At 37.4% G+C, this 19,980-nt stretch overlaps 3 protein-coding genes across 3 annotated transcripts; 2 read left to right on the top strand and 1 right to left on the bottom strand.

The window, feature by feature from the left end:
• Nucleotides 1-1,523: 1,523 nt before the first annotated feature.
• On the top strand, nucleotides 1,524-5,359 carry CBG25561 (the record flags this gene model as incomplete). Its single annotated transcript, XM_045242270.1, has 3 exons — nucleotides 1,524-1,577; nucleotides 3,474-3,548; nucleotides 5,297-5,359. 3 exons carry the CDS (start codon nucleotides 1,524-1,526, stop codon nucleotides 5,357-5,359), a joined length of 192 nt encoding a protein of 63 aa, XP_045098100.1.
• Nucleotides 5,360-8,447: 3,088 nt separating this feature from the next.
• On the top strand, nucleotides 8,448-10,772 carry CBG03118 (the record flags this gene model as incomplete). The annotated part of the gene is made up of 7 exons (XM_002631258.1): nucleotides 8,448-8,566; nucleotides 8,617-8,720; nucleotides 8,882-9,039; nucleotides 9,236-9,435; nucleotides 9,749-9,898; nucleotides 9,976-10,552; nucleotides 10,602-10,772. The coding sequence occupies 7 exons, from the start codon at nucleotides 8,448-8,450 to the stop codon at nucleotides 10,770-10,772; spliced, it is 1,479 nt and encodes a 492-aa protein (XP_002631304.1).
• Nucleotides 10,773-11,973: 1,201 nt separating this feature from the next.
• Cbr-clh-1 lies at nucleotides 11,974-19,787 on the bottom strand (the record flags this gene model as incomplete). Its single annotated transcript, XM_045242271.1, has 14 exons — nucleotides 11,974-12,333; nucleotides 12,412-12,519; nucleotides 12,644-12,706; nucleotides 12,754-12,880; nucleotides 12,991-13,035; nucleotides 13,363-13,599; nucleotides 13,643-14,281; nucleotides 15,161-15,575; nucleotides 15,691-15,853; nucleotides 16,140-16,273; nucleotides 16,321-16,617; nucleotides 16,666-16,814; nucleotides 19,548-19,604; nucleotides 19,654-19,787. 14 exons carry the CDS (start codon nucleotides 19,785-19,787, stop codon nucleotides 11,974-11,976), a joined length of 2,928 nt encoding a protein of 975 aa, XP_045092119.1.
• Between the last annotated feature and the right edge of the window lie 193 nt (nucleotides 19,788-19,980).

Consider the following 19,980-nt stretch of genomic DNA (forward strand, 5'->3'; position numbering starts at 1 on the left):
AAGGGTATTCAGAAGGGATGAAGACAGTCATGGCGTTGAAGAGAGAACAGTGCAGGTGTACTAAATTATAGAATGATGAAGGGACTGCTGTACATTTTGGATGAATTACAGACATCAAGTTGTGCCGGAGAACTTAAAAAGAAAGACAAAAAAAAATAAACTGTAATTTGAAATTTTTTTTTACATATAACCATGTAACAGAAGGGCCACTCATCTTTTAACTTTGAGCCGATTTATCTCAGTGCCTGTTAAAGATATAAAAAAAGTTGTCAACTAATAAATTTCTTATGGTAATACCAGCTAGCTGGTGCGCCTCCGGCGCGACGATTCAATCTAATTTTTTACTGGTTCGCTCTTCACTTTTTCTTAAAGGGTCACGTAATAGAAGGGCTTAACACTGCCACAAATTTAAGATGATTTATCTCTGCTTCTATGCAAGATATCAAAAATGTGTCAACAAATAACATGTTTGTGATATTATAATAAACAATTTGTTAGTAGACAACGTTTTGATATCTTTCACAAGAACCGAGTTAAATTGTCTCAAAGTTTCAAGTTAGGGACCATTCTATTACAGGTTTTGCAGGTATATTTTTGAAGGTACTTTTTATGCTCTGAAAGCTCAGCGATTTATTTTTGTTGGATATTTTTCCCCCTATCTCTATTTTTCAAATTCACTAATTTCGTCATAATTTGAAACTCATGAATCCAGAAATAGCTCCGCGGGAACTATAAATAGCCCGATTTTTGATTGACCAATCAAAGTTTTTGATGTCTTTATGAAATAAATAAGTTTTGAATACATGTTTGTATTATGTTTCAAAAAGTCAGTAGCGTCGATTTAAAGTCGTTGTTTTTCAAAACTCACTCTACATACTACAAATTCTTCAAAGTCAAGTGCATTTCAACTCACATGACGCAATTTTCGAAAATCCGGACAGTATACTGTACGCATTCTGTCTAGCGACGTAGTGTTTTTATTTTTAGCGTTGAACATTTCCCGATTCATATTCAGATTTATTCATGTCCAACCAAACCCAAGGGTTTTTTGTTCAATTTTCTAGCCTCCAAACAAACAGACAACACTTGTAGAATCAACTACCGTACACCTGTATGAATCATCTTCATTTCCTATCCGTTGTCTCTGGACTCTCCTCAATTCCCACACTGTCTGATTTGATCTGCATTCCATCAACTTCGGTCTTTCAACTGCCTCAAAACGTCACGAAGTCATCGACGATCTTCCGACGACCACCACCGCCAACCGAAGCACATCATCGGATTCCCGTTTCCCTTGTAGTAAAATCAGAATGTCTCCGCCTACTTTTCCACTCAATTTGACTATCTTTATCTACAGAAATGTTTTTCCTTCTCTTATTTACTATTCCTACTCACCGGAGCCATAAAATACGCTCTGTTTGCTTGGGCTCTCCTTTACCTTTCAAAGTTTCTATTTCCAGAAATTCTCTTATCTTTGAACCTATTATTAACTCCTTCTATTCTTGATTTTCTTTTTTACAGAAATGAAATCAGAGACAACAAAATCCCTCGACAATCAGGATCCTTCTGATATTGTGGTGAGTTCAACGACTTTGATAACAAAATACAAAAGAAGATTATCATATTAGCAAGGTTACTGTACATATTCGAACTTGTTCTTTGGTATGATATTGGGAGGAACAAAACGGATAAGAGGTACTGTAAGAAAAGGGTTGGCTATTGGTTACTTTGTTTCTGAGATGATGAACAGATGTAGATGACGTGAGAATTTCAGAAAACTGAAAATATTTTTAAGTATCAGTAATCAAGGATTAAAACCCATCATTTTGAATTACTGGTTTTGGAATAGGCAAAACAAATTACGGTACACCCTGGGTGTATAGTTTTAGACGTCATCTCAAAACTAGAATACCAAAAAGTCTTATCGGAGCCATGATTGATAAACCATTAGAATTGGAACATTGGATACCGTAAAACCTGTATTAGAAGGGCCGGCCCTTCCAAGGTATCTCCGGAAGGCCCTTCTATAACAGGTTGGACAATAGCTAAGGGTTTCTGTCGAAGTCTGCAGCTACATTCAAACTGGTTTTGCGGAGAGAGCGGCATATTTTACTACACTTGGTAACAACCAGAAATGCACCGGTTCCCAAAAATGTAAATTTCTGTTATCTGTTCCTGGACTGAAAGCAGGATTTTTAAATTACTTAAATTACCATAAAACCTGTATCAGAAGGACCCCATCAATAGGAATAAGAGCCCTTCTAATAGAAAGCTTCCTCTAATTGAAGGGCCCCTGTAATAGACGGACCTCCGGAGGTACCGTGGGAAACTAGAAGTGCCGGTCCTTCTATTGTTCCAGATTACCTCAGGAGAGCTATTTTAGTAGAGGGGCCCTTCTATTTTTAAAGCCTTTTTTATCGAAAATTTTCAGCAAAAAAATCGGTAAATTCTCGTTCAAAAATCTTGAAAATCTTTATATTTCACCAAAATTGAGCAATTTTTTTCAGCAAAAAAGTTTTTCAACGAATTTCTGTGAAATTCTTGATCCGTTTCTTACTGTATCAACCCCTCGTCACGAAATTTCGACGATGTGGTTTTACTTGTATTTGAGGATGTTGTATTCGTTGAAAAACTTGAGCTCCAGTCTACAGTAATCCAATTTGTTTTCAAAACATTTTAGAGTCTCAAAGCTGTTGAGAAACCCGTTTCTTCCAAAAAAATTTTATTGAAATCTATACCAGAATCCTGTTTTTCTCTCACAGAGTAATAAATTATTTTTAACGATCCCTCCACCGTATTTTCGAAAAAAAAACCTTATTATCAATATTTACTTTTCATCTCCTAAACAGACAAAAATTTTTCTGTATCTCTCTTTTCCTTTTTTGTCGTGGAAATCTCATGAGAGTATCATTTCCGTTTTCTTCTCTTCTCTCAATATCTTCTTATTCTTTTTGATTTCTATTTTGAAACCATGAGACGATCTCATATCGATAGTCTCCGATCTGATGACGACTGAAGTTCATTTGTTGTCCGATCGAACCGTATTCCCAAATACAAGATCCCTCTCCATCTTTCTCTCTCTTCTCAGACCCTATCATTATCATCAAATGGGTTTTTGTGGTGGTCAAAAGAATTGAGAAAAAAGGGAGATGTGTCTATTTTTAGGTCACCGTATAACACCAAGCAGCACACTGATAACATGGGGCTTTTTTCTTATCAGTTCTTTTTTCCCATATTTTTTTCGTGTGAACCGAGAGAGACAGGTTAAAAATAGGTGTTGTATAGGCTATTGTCGGACACTAGTCCAGGTTCATGAAGCGCTTTTCTTATCAATAAAAATATGAATTCTCGGCGAATGAAAAAACTGTAAATGATGCTATATTTGGGACAGTTTTTATCAAGAAATGCTCTATTTTTGGAGTGACCTGATCAAAAAAATGATGCTGAAAAAAAAAGATAGTAGTTTGATCCAGGTTATGGAGCTTCGATCTTCTGGAGAATGGGAACGAATCGATTTGACGTCTTCTGAAAGAATGGAGAAGATGAAGGTAGGTGAGAGATGGAATGAAGTTATTTTGATTCAGCCCATGTTTTTTATTAATTTGGATATGTTTGGACCGTAAATAGTTTTTCAGATTTTGTTGAGATGTAGGAACGTTTACAGTATAACTGCAAACTGCATGCAATGCTGAAAATCTGAAAATTAAATTCTCGCAAGATGTAAGAGGTGTCAGTATTACTTCCCAACAAGAACAGTCCCTTAAATACAGTAATCCGTCAAAGTTTGATTGACTCTCATAGTTGTTTCGTCTAATTAACTTTCATATTTTACTAGCCTGGCTGGCGCGCCTCGTTTTCCCGTATGAGCATCCAGCAATATGGCGGAAAATCTTATTAAAAAAAAACCAAAGGTGCAACTATTTGATAACCTAGTTTATTTTTTATCTCATTAGTAGAATACCGTAAAACCTGTAACAGAAGGGTCCCTAACTTTTAACTTTGAGCAAATTTATCTCGGTTCCTGTCAAAGATGAAAAAGAAGATGTCTACTGATACATTTTTTACCATAATACCACAAACATTTTATCAGTTGATATCTTTTTGAAATCTTACATAGAAAATGAGATAATTGAGCTTTAACATTATTGTGTGGGGGTCCTTATTTTACAGTTTTTACGGTAACTGTGTTAAAAAATTTATGAACAACAGGCTGCCTTGGTTTATGCTTCACAGATTTTTTGTAATACGGCCTTAACATTTTCTCAAGAACCACAGTAACCATGTACTTTACCAATCAGTGTACACAACATGAAAAACTTTATTCATCTTCTCCCACCCCTTACTAACCGTTCATTACCAACTACACTACAGTATCCCTTCTTATCATCAAAAGGGTACAATAAAAACAATTCGAAATTTTAACACCCACACATAGAATAGGATCAAAGTAAACTTCCGACAAATTTAACGTCGTCGACTCGTGACGCCTTCTTGCTTCCTCTGTAAAGTTCACATTCCAATATTTTGCAATTTCTCACGATTTGCAAGAGATAGAAAATGTTTTAACTTCGATCGTCAATCTCTCAAATCTCTCGCCGATAACGCTGACAAAAAGTGATTGATAGAAGCCCCATAGTCAATGGTCGGAAGTCGAACTTTTGACGTCGTCACAAGAAATGTCTATCTTCCCTTCTATCCGTTTATCATTTTTACCTCTGAAGTTTGATAAAGAGTTACAGAAGAAAAAAGGAAAACAAAAAGACTAAAGTCTTCTTGGAATACAGATAACACGTACCTTGAAATCATGAAAACATCGAAAAGTAAAAAGATAACTGACAAAAAGACTGAAAACACTCTTGATTATCTTCTCTCTAAATATTTGCTCTTTTCTTTTTCATCTACCGTATCCCTAGATGTGTGAAAACAAAGAAAACATTTGAAGAGAGAGAAAACACATAACAGGATGATCACAAGACGTTTGCAGAATGAGATTCCTTTTACGTCTAGATTTATAGATTTGGCCTTCGTTTGCTTATTTTAGAATCTCGAATCACAGTCCCATCATTACGATAAAAAAACGGAAACCACAAATTTCGCTGATAATCGGTTCAGAAGATCGGATTTTTCTTCAGAATTCCAGTTTTAGTTTTTTCTCACGTGAAAGAATTTATGTTATGCACTTTTACGACCGGGAGGGGGAAGAAAGTACGGTAGGCGAATGATAGTGAAGTTTTGAAATAGAGGAGAAATAAAAAGTTATAAATGTCATCGAAAAATGTAATACATTTTATTTTAGTGTCTCCGGGAGCCAAGAAGTCAGACAAGAGTGTATGTCAATCGATTGCTAACTTCTGCATAAGTTCAGGAAAATTTTGTTGGGATTTTTTGGTTTTTTTTGGGTCTACAGTGCCGACCAATAAGATATATAAGGAAGTATTTTTCAGTTGATTTTCAGTCATTTTGAAACTTTCAGGACTCTGGAGCTCGGCAAGTTTCCGATCATTTTGAAACTATTGGAGGGTGTAAAAAAGACCTCGATAAAAAATTTTGAATTCACGAACTCTTTGAAATAATTATATGGATGCAAAGTTTTCAATCTAGGTCTGTTTTACATTCTAAACAATTTTCAAAGTGATTGGAAACTAGACAGGCGAGCCCGAGACTCCTAAAAATGGTCAAAATTATCAGAAAACTATTTTTCAAATTTCCGGTCATATAACAGAACGAAAAAATCCTGCAAGTGGTCAACGATCGGAATAATTTCAATAGAGCCGATGAGAGAAAAATACAAATTTGAACTTCTGAAAGTTTTCATAACTCTGGGATTTTTTTTCAGGTGCATAAAATAATGTAATCTGGATATTAACAAGGTACAAACAGCATCTGTTATATTCTCTAATCAAATAAGTTTTGTTATTATTTGTTTCATCCGAAACCGAAACTTCTAGAACTCTGATATCATTCCAACTTCTGTCATTTGTTCTTGTTTTCTAGTACACATATAGAAAATAGTTCTGCATCCTGATACGACTAAATAGTATATTGATAATAAATCATTTTGGTTCATTTATGTCTTTGTCGCCATAACCTTCAATGATCATCATCTTTCTTTCTTTCCTTTAGTTTTCCAATTGCATGTGAACTTCACATTAATTCTCTAATTCTGTAAGAATACTTCTTGTTTCCAGGTCACCCAGGAAATAGCAAGCTTGCCACGTGGCATCTGTCTAAGATTTTTGCAGAAAATTCTTCGATGTACAAGAAATTGAAATTCTGTTTCTATTTTTGCAACTCTGTATGTAAATAAATAGCATAAACTTTCCGTTTTTTTTTCAGGAACACATGTTACAGAACACAAAAATAACAATACAAAAACATCAAACAATTTTGAAACTTACCCATATTACATCCCATCATAGAAAACTGATGGATTTTTTCTCCCGAAACAATCCAGTTTTGTCTCTTCTCACAACCTCCACTGATCCATGAAACAAACGGGAGATTCTATTCTTTTTTTTTCCAATTTCCCCTTCTATTTCACCCGTTCAAGATTTTTGACCTTCTGGTCAGAAAATCCGATGAAATTTGAATTTCAAATGATACTTTTTTTCGTGCCGTTTTCAGAATGAAAATTCTTCTTTGAAGAACATAATCTGAAGAACATAATCTGACGGAAGGACTGTACTTTTGGATTTTTTAAAAGGAATAAGATTGTAGTTCGGATAGTTACACCAGAGATCACATTCTGGAATTATCAGATTTTCTTGGAAAATAAGTTTTGTGAAGAAGAACGAAGTACAGAAAAATCCAAACTTTTTGAAATCGTCATGCAAATAAGCAAAGTTTCAAAAAAGTTATTTCTACTTCCAGCAGAAAAAGCCAGAATTGGTAATTGAAAATGTATTTTTTTTGGCTCTCTAAAGTTTTTTCTTTGATCTGATCTGTCATAAAAATAATATAGATTTGCTAAATTTGATTATCGTAAATTGGAATCTCAAAACTTCGTATCCAATAATACTGTAAAACCTGTAAAATAAGGTCCCCACACTATCAAGTTTCAGCTCAATTATCTCGGCTCCTATAAGAGATATCAAAAATGTGTCAACATAAAAAATATTGGTGTAATTATGATAATTAATTTATCAGTTGAATTTTTTAAATATTTCTCAAAGGAACAGAGACAAATTAGGTCAAATTTTAAGTTAGGGGGCTTTTCTATTACAGGTTTTACGGTATATTTATTCCTTTTAATCCAATCTTCTACTATCCCTTGGTAGCCAAACTTTATAGGCCTAGCCAGGTGGTCTTCTTCTTTAATGGGCATCTGAAAATCGATAAAAATTGACTCCTGGTTCTATTTTTAATGATTTCATATTCTTTTTTTTCACACCTTATCTTCTGATTTTCATAAATTACTCTGACCTGTTTTCTCATTAGGATCAACAATGGAAGATCAACAATGCGTGATCTAACAGATTTTAAGTGAGGAGAAATGACGTCATTTTCAGTCCGCCTAATTCGTCTGATACGTATGTCTACGGCCTGTTTTAATATTATAATAAATATGCATAGTTTTTGAAAATCAACCCTCCCACTGATAATATCATTATCTCCGTATGATTTATCTCATTGGAGAGGGGATATCCTCACTGGTCAATCCACTTATCAGATTGATCTCAAAAAGACTGATTGCTTGGTATGACTCCGAAAGTACGCTTTGACGGACCACTTGTCACTTTGTATTAAATTCCAAAGAACAGTTCTTCTGCCAGTACAATTATTCTATGGTTTGTTGAACCTTGTATTATGTCACTGGTGTTCTACGAGAGCTTTGCACCCGGCAGCGAACTATTGCACTTCCGAGAAAAGTACACATCATGCTCTTTTGGGAACAAAAAGCAAATAGTATCCATTTTTGTATCAAGCTTTACGATCCAGAGGTCAAGAAAATTTTTATTACAAATTTTAAGTTTTCCAGAGAAGATCTTTGGTTTCAAGAATAAGAAGAAGAATTCTACGCAGATCAATTATTACCGTTTCTTCGATCAAAACACATTTCAAGCTCCTCCCACATTCGGAAGCCTTGAGACTAACTTTTCCTCGAGAGTTATAATCTCCTTCTACCCATCTTCTTCTCCTTTTTTCTTCCTTACTCCCTTATCTCTGCGTCTCGCAATCTCTCCTCTGATTGCCCCCTTTTTCAGCCCGCCTCCTTTTTTTTGGGGTGGACACGACCGTCCCATAAGTCTATATAAATATATGAGGCCCTGTGTTCTCTGGAAGTTTATTCAGTTTCTCACATCTTCTCTATTTTTGGAGGGGGTGGTTGCTTCTAACCTGACAACTAGTTCAGTTTAGTCTTTTTTACAGTCCGCCATTGTTCTCCTTTGCCATCTGATATGATTCTTGTAATGCAAACATCTTCTAAACGTAACTTTTTCAGAATCATGGCCGACGCCGTGTTCCCCACACAGGCTACTGCCCAAACTCGCTACATCAGCTTGTTCGGTACCAGAACTCGATTTGTGATTATGGTGTTGATCTTATTATGTTTGACGAGTATTTGGTAGGTGTTCTTGATTTCTATAGCCTAATCATTTTTTTTGGATTTCCCAGGTCCAATATCCTTGCCTTCAATTTTGCTGTTATCTGTATGGATGACGATGATTCTGATATGGATACGGCACTGAATGGAACAAGAAAGACTCACTTCACAAGTAGTAAGTACAAAATCTTCTATGTTAACTTTTCAATTCAATCCAAAAGGAAACTTATACTATCATTCAAACATATGACCCTTCCAACAGTCTTGTTATCATCCTATCCTCCTGATAAACACCCTCATCAATCATTTCCATCATCATCCTTCCCATCTTTTCAGCGCAAAATTCGCTGGCCATGTCGATTGTGGCGATTGCCGCGTTGCTGGGCAACTTTCCGATTGTACAACTCGTCGGAATGGTCGGCATTCGGACAGTGTTCGCAGGGTTGGGAATCCTCTCCGCCGTCTCGACTCTTCTGATTCCATTGTCAATTCGGGTACGGTTTTTTTCTGGTGAAAAAGAGGAAGAAAAATGTATAATAGTAGGGGGAAATCAAAAATCAGTTAAAGAGAAGAAAGAAGAGAGTACAAAAGGGAAAGGGGAAAATTTGGAATTTGAATAGAAGGACGGAGAACTACATCTAAAAACAGAATGCGTTCAAGACTGGAAGAGTATATTTTCTGCAATTTCAGATGGGTTTCTACTACTTCTTGGCAGTCCGTTTTCTCCAAGGATTCGCTTTCGCCGCTAACTTCCCAGTCATTGGATCGTTCTGTGCCAAATGGTCATATTTCAAGCAAAACGGACTTTTCGTATCTTCATTGGTCGCCTACGTCCAATTGTCTCCAGCTATCACAATGCCAGCATCCGGTGCCCTTTGCTCTGCTTTCAGGTGAGTAATCATTATTACCAGTCATTTCTTAACAAGTACTTCAACGGGTCACATCTATTGTTATTTTAAGTCAGGCGCCTGGTTGAATATGGCGAATAGTTGAACGATTACATTCTGGTAACTGGTAATTCAATTGTTTTTGATCTATTGCTTACCAGCAGGCGATTTTATCACAAAGAACTATAATCCTCTTTCTTTTTCTGTTTCTCTGGATGACAATCTGACGAACTGTCCGCATCATAAAACCAAACGTTCAACCCGAATGATTTACGATCATGTCAAAACAAGAACATTTTACAACCCCTTTTTTCAGATGGCCATCAATCTTCTATGCCCACGGAGCTGTATCTCTTCTTCTCTTCGTCACATACGCCCTGTTCTACCGTAACTCTCCACAAAAACATCCATTCGTCGGAAATGTTGAGTTGAAGAAAATCTCAATTGGAAAGATCGCAGCTGTCGAGTGAGTAACGGGCTATTGTTAGGGGAAATTAGTAAAAACTATAATAAGTTATCTTGATACTAACTGTGACTTTTCAGCAAGCGTGCTCTGAAGAAGGTCCCATACGGAGCCATCCTCAAAACCCCAGCCATCTGGGCTGTCTGGGTCGCTGCCATTGGAAACTTCACTTGTGTCAACATGATGTTCCTTTTCTCCCCAGTTTACCTCTCCAAAGTTCTCGGATTCCCAGTTCATAGTACCGGAATCAGTGCTGCTATCCCACCATTCCTCCAATTCCTCTCCAAATTGATCTGCGGAGCCATCTCGGATCGGTTGACCTGCCTCCCAGAACAAATGAAATTCAGAATGTTCAATTCGTTTGCTTTCATTGGATCCGGTGCCTTCCTCTGTGTTCTGGCATTCATGGGAGATTCCCACAAAGATTACAACATGATTGTTTTGGGATGTGCTGCTGCTATGTTGGGAGCTACGACCGGAGGATTCTTCAAAGCAGGACCAGTTCTTTCAAAGCAATACAGTCATTTTGTAACCGGAAACATTTCACTTGGAATCACAATTACCATGTTGATTGTTCCGTTCTTCGTGAATGCATTGACTCATAACAACACACAAGAAGAGTGGAAATGGGTCTTCTTGATCACAGCTGCCGTTATGGTAAGTTGGAAATCTTCAAACATCAGAAGGTTTATTCTTCATTTTTCAGTTCATCTGCAACGTCTTTTTTGTTATCTTTGTGAAAGGAGAACCATGCAAATGGACTTCCGACAACTTCCACCGTGCCAGCTCTGTCGCTGATTTGGAAAGAAATAGTGTCAGAAACCCAACAATCTCTACAGTATCCCGCAACGTGGAAGATGTTCCAGAGAAGCTCTAAGCAGTTTCTGAAACACGGTAGACACCTGTACATAATCATATTTTCTCGAAAAACAAAAACAAATCCCAAAATAATTAACTAAATTGCTCGTTTGTATAGGGCAAAATAATAGTAACTTTATCTGAAAAGTCAATTTCAGTTTTCTATCCTCTCCTCCATTCATTCCTTCTCTCAAGTTTTCTCATATTGTTGATCTCAAATTCAATGAGTTGTTTGATATTATTTGTTGGTTCAAATGTTTTTTCTCCGGAAAACTGCTACTTTTTATCTCTATTTCCGTGTATTCGGTGCATAAGATGAATTGTTGTAATAAAACTTTGATGATCTAAAAACTTTTTTTTTTTTGAAATTTCAGAACGAAAAGTCAGGCTCAACAGTTTTTTTCCCACGCGTTTTCCGATGGAATTCAGGCACCACCGAGGAGCGACTCAGCAGTTCAATTTGCAGCTTTCGCGTCGAGACCAACGCTAATTATACTGTAGTTTTAAGTAATTCGCATTCACGCGCATTCACAAGACGTTCCGAAAAAACACCGTGAAGCACATGTGAAAACGCAATCTGAGATACAATAGGATTACTGTAGTCAACTAACTCTACCGACCAGTTAGGGATTACGGTAGTTTAGAAATCAGTGTGATTTTCGGATTACTGTAGTTCATCAGAAACGACGCTAGGATACTGTATTGTGAGTTCTTCAAAGACGTGGAGGATTACTGTAGATTTTAATTGTTAACGCAATATTTTCTTTTTGGATTAGGGGTTACGGTAGTTTCTATTTTCAGCAGAATTTCGACCATTTAAGACCAATTTTTTCAAAACATCTGTCTTTTTTGGCTATTTTGGACAAATACCTAGGAATTTTCACAAAGAAAAAAAGTCTTTCATTTCAATTAACATGAATTCAAACCTTTTATTGTCAGAAAGTATGTGATTTGGGTAATTTAAAAAGGGCGGGGTGGAGAAAAGGGAAGTATTAAAAATTCTATGTACATTTTCGTGTTTTATCAGATAAATCTCTTGTTCAACAATTCTGGAACTCTTGGGGGAAATCGGGTGTGTGGGAAGCAACTCGTTGTTTTTTTGGGGCGAGAGAGAGGAGCTAAAGAAATACAGACAAAAATATGGTTAACCGGGGGGCGCTTTTATATAATAAAAGAAAGGGAATGGCTGACTAGAATGGTTTGGAAATGAAATATAAAACTCAGTTATTTCTTCTTTCTTCGTTTTCTCCATCTTCTGGAGCTTCAATTGTGACACGTGGCGTGCGGACAGTGCTTGCGTCGACCGTATTTTCTCCGTTCATTTGCCCGTTCATCAATTGGTTCTCCACTAAAAAAAAATATTCTAGGACGTTGAAAATCAATATTAGTAACTTACAATCTTGGTCAGGGTTAAGACGGAAAGTGGAGGTACGGACTCTTGGTCTCGGAACGACTGCTCCTCTACTGTAGATGTTGCTCAAGGCTTCACGAAGTTCTTTGACGGCAACGACTCCAACAAGACGTCCTTTTTCGGTGACATAGGCGTGGTTGAGAGCAAGAAGGGAGAAGAGGGTGTGGACCTAAACTTGAGAGATTTGAATCATTCTGATGTTGTTCTTAATTCTCATTTTAAATCAGTTACTGAAACCTCTCAATACCTTGTAAAGTGATGTTCCTCTGACTAATTGGAACGGTGCTGGATCAATTGCAACTTCCTCCATATCCAATTTCTTTGACAAAATCTCGGCTCTCTTTGCCAACGAATGCTGAAATATGGGTTGGTGATTCACATGAAAAAGGAGACGGAAATGAAATCACAACACAAAAAACAACAAGTTATAAAATTTTTACTATTTTTATATGCGTCCGCTTACTAAAAAAAGAACTTACCACTATTGGCTCGTGTTGATTGGTTTGGGCGTAGAGAAGAGGGGCTAGTGGACTGCGGTCTCCCTGAACAGATTTTCTACTTTCAAAAGAAATTTCAGATGCGGGGATACCTGATCCTCGTGGAGTGGAGATTGTGGAAGTAGGGTGTTTCCAGAGATGTTTCTATCAGTCATCAAAGCATTTCCAGAAGACATATGACCGCCGTTGGCAGCAAGGGATCCACGTCTAGAATACTTTCTGAATAGAAGTGGGAATTAACAACATGCAACTAGGAAGCAGAATACTGTGGGGTGCATGCACTAGGAAAAGTGAATCCGTGCAGTGACAAACCACAAATATATACACACCTTAGATTGTGGATCGTGCTGAAGATTTCCGATGCGGTGCGGCTTCTGAAAATGATAGAGAAGTTGAGAAGTGAGAAGTTGTGCAGGGAAAAAAGAGAAGGGAGAGTCATAAAATTCTAGATTCTAAATTCAAATTTGTGTTTGATTCTAAATTTGTTGCAAAACGAAAATTTTAGAAGTACTTTGTGAACAATACGATCAAATCATATGCAACCAAAAAGACTACATCTATAATGCAACTATCCTACAATCACACCAATCAGTTTTTTCTTGTAACTTACACAATCTTCGATTTGATTGCCGGTGCTCTATAGCTGTAGAAAACACAGTTATTTCAACTGTCTCAAAATCTGTTTGAACCCTCCAACTAACCTTCTGCGGTGTCCGAAAAGTTCTGGCTCGGGTCCGAGTTTACGTTGAATGAGATACAAAAGGTATTTGCGAGCGACAGATCCCAATAGTGTCATTGAACGGGAATCGGTGACAAATGGATAAGAACGAAGAGTCGGAGTCTCCAGAAGCATCTCTCGAAGCTCACGGTATGTAGTTTCACGGGTAATGTAGTACATGTCTTTTACCATAATTCGTTCCACTTTCATTTGATGCACACTAAAATTTTGGGTTGTTTCAGAATCTTGAAAAAAAAACTCACCTCATACGTGATGGTGGCAAATCGGCAAGGTATGGATATCCGTTAATTTTGATGATCGAATCGTAAATAGAGGGTTGAAGGAAAGCACATATAGCATTTGAGATCATAAGAGCAATGAGCACTGGTAGAAGAGCACACAACTGTCCAGTGGTTTCACACACAATGAGAGCAATGGAGAGTGAGTGAGTAACAGATCCAGTGAAGGAAGCAGCTCCAACCACAGCATATAGTCCAGGATAGATTTGAGGTTGTCCAATGCCGCGAAGTCCATACGGCCAGATCATTGAGATAATTTCTCCGAATATTCTACCTCCACAAGCTCCGATAACGAAGCATGGAACGAAGATTCCGGAAGGAATGTACAAAGTAATACAAATTGGGACAACGATAAAGTAGAACAAGAAGTAAAGCAATAGAGAGTTGATTGGAGCCATGTCCCCTTCTGGACCAGACCAATGTTCCAACACGTGTGGGGGACATCCTTCGGACCCGTTTGTTTGTTTCCAGAGGGTACAGTTGGAGAGGAAGTCGACAAGGGTTTCACGGAAGGTGTACTTTCCAGCCACGTAGCTTCCGAGGCCATTTGGATAGACGAGAACAGCGAAGATGGCGGCGCAGCAGGCAGTGAAAAGAATTGGGCTGGAATTAAGATGCGATGATTTTCAGATAACTTATCCATGAGACGCTATTTGACTTCCCACCATACTTGTCGACGAGCCAATTCCGGGCCGTCACGAGCAGGTACTCGCTTCAAAATTAAAATCGCGGGCAAAACATCACATCAGATGACTGAGCTCGGCGAGCTCTACAACCTTCAATAATCATCGACCAGGATTTAAATCAGTAGTTAAGTGTGGACCGACATTTTTTTTAGTAGCAGGGCCCGCAAAAACGTAGGCCCGGCTAAAAATGCTGACCCGGACCATTATGGACCACTTCGAAGCCGGTCGATTCTTGGTGGAGGTTGTAGAGCTCTCTGAACTCTATCATCTCTTTTACTGCTTTGCTCAATATTTCAAACTTGAAGCAAGTTATAGTATGCTTGCGTCGCATTCTTTAATATTTCTCTAATTGTGCAAACTTCAAGTATGCAGACATGTCTACACTAGGTCTCAAACATCAATACACAACCTTTCCCTCCTTGAATGATCAAACTTTTTCATGATATCTTTTTGATCCCTTCCCTCGAAAAACCGAAATTATTTCCGTCCATCGCTGTTCAATGATCAAACCATTATTCTCTTTTTTCTTCTTCTCATTCCATTTTTATCTTTGGAAATGGAAGAGATATTTTTGCAAAAATAGAAAGGAAACCCCTTCGTTTCACTAATCTATTGTCTATCCATTCAGTTTGTAAATCGATAACTAAAGTTGACATAACACATTCCTTAATGTGATACTACAGCACTGATCAGTTTTAAGAAAGAGAAAGAGATACACAGTGTTGTGTCTGTGTTATCAGAATAGAAGCCCTTTTATCATTATCATCAAAACTTCCGTCTCTTGTATTTTTCTAACACTGAGGTCAGAGCGAAGTGGTTGCTTTGATCTTGTCTCACCTCTTTCCAAAAAGGGCTTGGAAGATACGGTTTCGGCGCTTGAAGAATGCAATTCTCCGGTGATAATAAACGAAAAGAGCTCCAAGAAGTCCAGTCATCACTCTGAAAATTCTTCTTCTCCTCTTTTACTGCTTCTCCTCTTTTAATTTTCACAAACCCAAGACAAACGAAAAATCCGAGTTCTTCAACAACAAACACTTCGTTCGGGAAATAAGTTTGATAATAGGCAGTGATGGTTCCAGCAATGTGTTGTGGCACGAAGAAAGTGATGGCAAAACGGAAAAGCATGGCAGAACAAGTGGTGGCAAAGAATGATCTCCAGTAGTTTTTGACAGCGAAGTATTTGGATGTGGACTCAATACCGTAGAGTACAGCTGCAAGTATTTATTTTATTGGGATCTCATTGGAAAAATGTTTAGAACATCTGGGATTTCGAAATCAATTTTTCTCGATTCTACAAAAAATTTCAAAATCAAGAAGAAATCTTACCTCCCATAGGTGCCGAGAAAGTACAAGCGATTCCGACAGCACATCCGATACTCAACATTTCCATAGCACGTCCCTCATTCGAGAAAAAGGCATTGTATTGACAGGCAGCAGTGATTTTGTTGAGCAGAGAAGCAACGATAGCTCCAATGTGCACGAATGGTCCCTGAGAATTTAAAAGTTTTAGAATAAACTTCTTGATATTTTTAATATTTAAGGTACTACAACTTCTGGTCGGAGGATTGGTCTGATTCCGGATAAGAGCACTACTAGAGCTGACGATGATCCGCTATTCAGCCGTTTTGGGCAAGTTACGACTAAAAAATTGGGCCAATACAAATCCGTCCAGAAGCCGAACCACTCTCCACTTCTGACCAATAAGTACGAGCCAACATCAATTATAGTACAACTTATTTTAATTGAGCTAAATCATACGAAAAAAGAGCACTCACTTCTTTACCAACTGGAAGACCAGATCCTATTGTCAATGTCAGTCCAATCATTTTTGCAATCAAAGTTTTTCCAGATAAATAATTCTTCAGTTGGAAACCATGGATAATAACTTTGACTTCGGGGATACCGGATCCTAGAAAATTTGTTTCTTTTGAAAACTTTATGAATCTAAATACTCACCAACAGCCTGTTTCCCAAATCCATAACAAACAAGAGCTGCCAAGTAGACGAGTCCAGTGATATAGAAAACCCATCCGAGGAATGCGGCGTAGTTGTTGTACTGTTCAAGCGTTTCGAGAAGGAAGTTACGGACTGAATTTATATTTTTAGAGTGGAATTTAATTTTTGGGAACTCACAATGAATAAGATATTCAATTCCAATATCGATGAAAATCGAAAAAATTGCTGTAACGAATCCAAGAGCTGCGGAGATGAACCAGTCTTCCACGAAGAAATGCACAATATTTTGGAACTGACCTATAAACTAAAAATAAGGAAAACGACTGGGGTTAGATGAGCTCTCACGCGTTAGAAACTCTCTGGTTGTTTCTTTTCTGGATGATTTCATATCTGAATAGTATGCATCGTATTCCTCATCAATCTCATTTTGGTCCTCGGTGTCGCTTGATTCGTCATCGCCTAACAGCTCCATGTGATCCGCATTTTCTTGTACCCTGGAATGTTAAAAGTTTTCTATTTAATTCGAATACGAGAGAATTTCTATAGTTCTGAATTTCCAATTGATTGTAAAAACTATATTTTTCTAAGAGAATTTTTTATTGAGGGTCAATTTTACTTGCAGTTTCGGACACTGGGTACCAACTCTATTATCAAAGTTTTTCCACTAAAATACCAAAAAAGGAACTATGAAGCAAGATGATATTCGAAACCATCAATTTCGGGGTTTGAGCAATTCTTACCATCGAAACTGTCTGATAAGCTGTGTCATATCGAGACGAAATCTGATAGGAGGATAAAGGTCGAGAGACCTCGGAAACAATCGACGCAGTCTCTCTGAATACGAACAAATGAAGCTATGAGAAACGAAATGGGAAAAGGGAAGCAGGAGATGAACGAGGTGAATCGATCTTTCAAAGACAAAATGCTGACGTCATCTGATCAGAGACAATCAGGATATCAGACGATGCTTTTCGCTTTTATTTTTAGATCGAAAGTCAAATTTCTGAAATTTCTAGAAGCTGTGAAATTATGAATTTCATCAGATGACATTGAAACCTCAACAGGAAAGTAAAGAGAGTTCACAGTCCAACAACCAGTTCACCCAAAATCGGGGAAATAGTATGGCGCAGAGAATCTACGGGACGCTCTTCTGAATGCTATTGATTGAGAAATGTTGGTGAAAAAAGAAGAAGAAGACAAGAAGACAATGAATGTTCTTTGGAAGTTGAAAGACCGATCAGATAGGGGAAATTGAAGGAAAGCGAGAAGACACTGTTTACCATAGTATCTACTGCAGATTGAGATTACAATTGGCCATAATTTACATTCACTTTCCCGTGATATGAGAGAAGAGAAAGGAGCCAGTTTCCATTCACAATAAACAACGAACTTATGAAACATAAACATGTTAAAGAGTCCAAATTTGAATCTAATTCGTTGGCTAATTACAAAATTTTTTCGAGAAACCTATTTGCTCTTGGCCTTGTCTAGGAAATGGGCAAGTTTCCGGAACAATTCAATAGTTGAGTCAACATTCCTTAAATAGACGCTGACAAACATGAGTTCTGATTCAACGTAGCGATTTTTACAGAGGTGTTGCCGTTTATGATTTTTTTTCAAATTTTGCTGAAGTTTCCTTTTCGAAATGTTTTTTTAACTAGTTAGGAAAAGCTCCAATTTTTGAAGAACTACTGTCGTCAGTTGCTAAGAATATCGTACTCTTTTTTTTGCTAAGAATGTATATCCATCATTCTGTTTGGTCCGGCAACCAGCGATCATCAGCCTATCAGTGCCTCTTCGACTTTATTCAACAACCTATTTTTGAGTAGTTCGATTGGGAGAAAATCAGCTTTTATGATTATAATCTAGCGCGAGTAGGAATTTTTGATGTCTGCCTAATTTGCAATTTAAACTTGCGACTCTTTAGCTGCCATTTTGCGCCTCTTTAGCTGCCATTTAGCAGTTTTTCTGCAGTTTACTTTCAAAACCAAACCCTACAAGTAGCAATTTCGAGATCTCAAAGTAAATATGAGAGTAAGTTTTGGGATAACTTGCAAGAAAGGTTTCGAACTAAATCCCTATACCTGAATACAGAATCATTCCAGTAAAGCATGTTGGAATAATTTCAGCGATGATCATCGCGATGATATATTCCCAATTCTCTTCTGTTTATGGTACTTCTCTTGTAATCTAGCGGCCCCCTACTTTCATCATAACACAGTCAATTTTTTTGTTTCGAAAGTTCCTAGTAATCACCTGGTATAAAATCAATAAGAATCCCCTCTTCTGGTGTCCTTTCTCTACTTCCCATTAGATGTCTTATTTGATTCTGTCTCAATGATGGCCGGAAGCAATGTTAAGGAAACAAGTCTATTTTCGCCCACTGCCCCATTTGTTTCTCATGATACACCTAGTTTATCTTTGAACTGAACTTCTGGATTCTCCTAGTTTCGTACGCTATTTCTCATGTTCTTCTTTGATTTCGATTCAATGAATCAAAGTTCACAGGCTGTGTCTTCTTTTGTATTGGTAAAAGTCATTTACATAGAAAAAGCTAAGAATAGACGAAGAATCTACTCATTTTTTTTTCACTTCCGATCCGTTTCGAATCATTTTGATGAAGATGATAATTCTGGTATTTTTTGCAGAAAACTGTGATATGACACGGTGCGAAAAAGAGGAAAGATGACACGTATTGATGAGTCGTCTGACTAATTGAACTTATTGAAGTTAATAGGAGAGGGATATGTTGACACTTTGGACTATGATTCTATTTTTAGAAGCAGTTGTACTTTTTGTAAAAAGAATCAGGGAAACAAATGGGAAGAAGTCAGCTGAATTCTGAAATCATCTGGGCTTTTTATAGATATCTTTTGAGAAAAATCCTGTTTTACGGGATATATCAGAAGGGCTGGTCTTTCTATGGTTCCAAGGTCTCTCTGGAGGGCCCTTCTATTAGAAGCGTCCTTCAATTATAGGGTGCTCTTCTATTTTTCCGGCCATTTCTACCTAAAAATTTCATTTAAAAGTTGGTGATTTCTTGTTCAAAATTTGTTAAAATCTGTGAATTCCACCAAAATTAAGCTAGTTTTTGAGCAAAAAAGAGTGTTTCAACAAGTTTGTATGAAAGTGTGAGATTTTCGGAAAATTTTTCACTGAAAACGTTCTGAATCAAGTTTTTCTTCTACGTATATGTAGGACTTTTAGTTCAAGCTCTAGCGACAAACCTATCACGATAATCATTCCAATCTTTTTCGGTTGGCTCAATAGGACTGCATTCGACACTGTAAAAATGGAAGCACATCACAAACAAAAGCATGCAATAATCCTTACTCATCCATTAACATATGTGGTCTAGCTTTAAACTGCACAATATCAGATGGGAGGCTTGATTGATCTGATGACGTATCATCTCCCCGTCGACGTTGATGTAGCAGATCCTCTTCGACGACGTCGATGTCTCCCATCCTATGAAAAACTTATGTCAGGCGAGCGGAAATGATAGAAGAAGAATTTGAGAAAAAATAATTGAAATGGAAAAAAAGAGAAAAGAAGAAGGGACGAACTGTTGGCTGATGGCTGGGGTAACTGACTGTAGGTGGGTAGAGAAGACGACACACAATATCAATAATTCAAAATATTCTCCGTTTTCATCTTCTT

Source organism: Caenorhabditis briggsae (genome assembly GCF_000004555.2).
Source record: "Caenorhabditis briggsae complete genome, chrII, whole genome shotgun sequence".
Taxonomy (NCBI): domain Eukaryota; kingdom Metazoa; phylum Nematoda; class Chromadorea; order Rhabditida; family Rhabditidae; genus Caenorhabditis; species Caenorhabditis briggsae.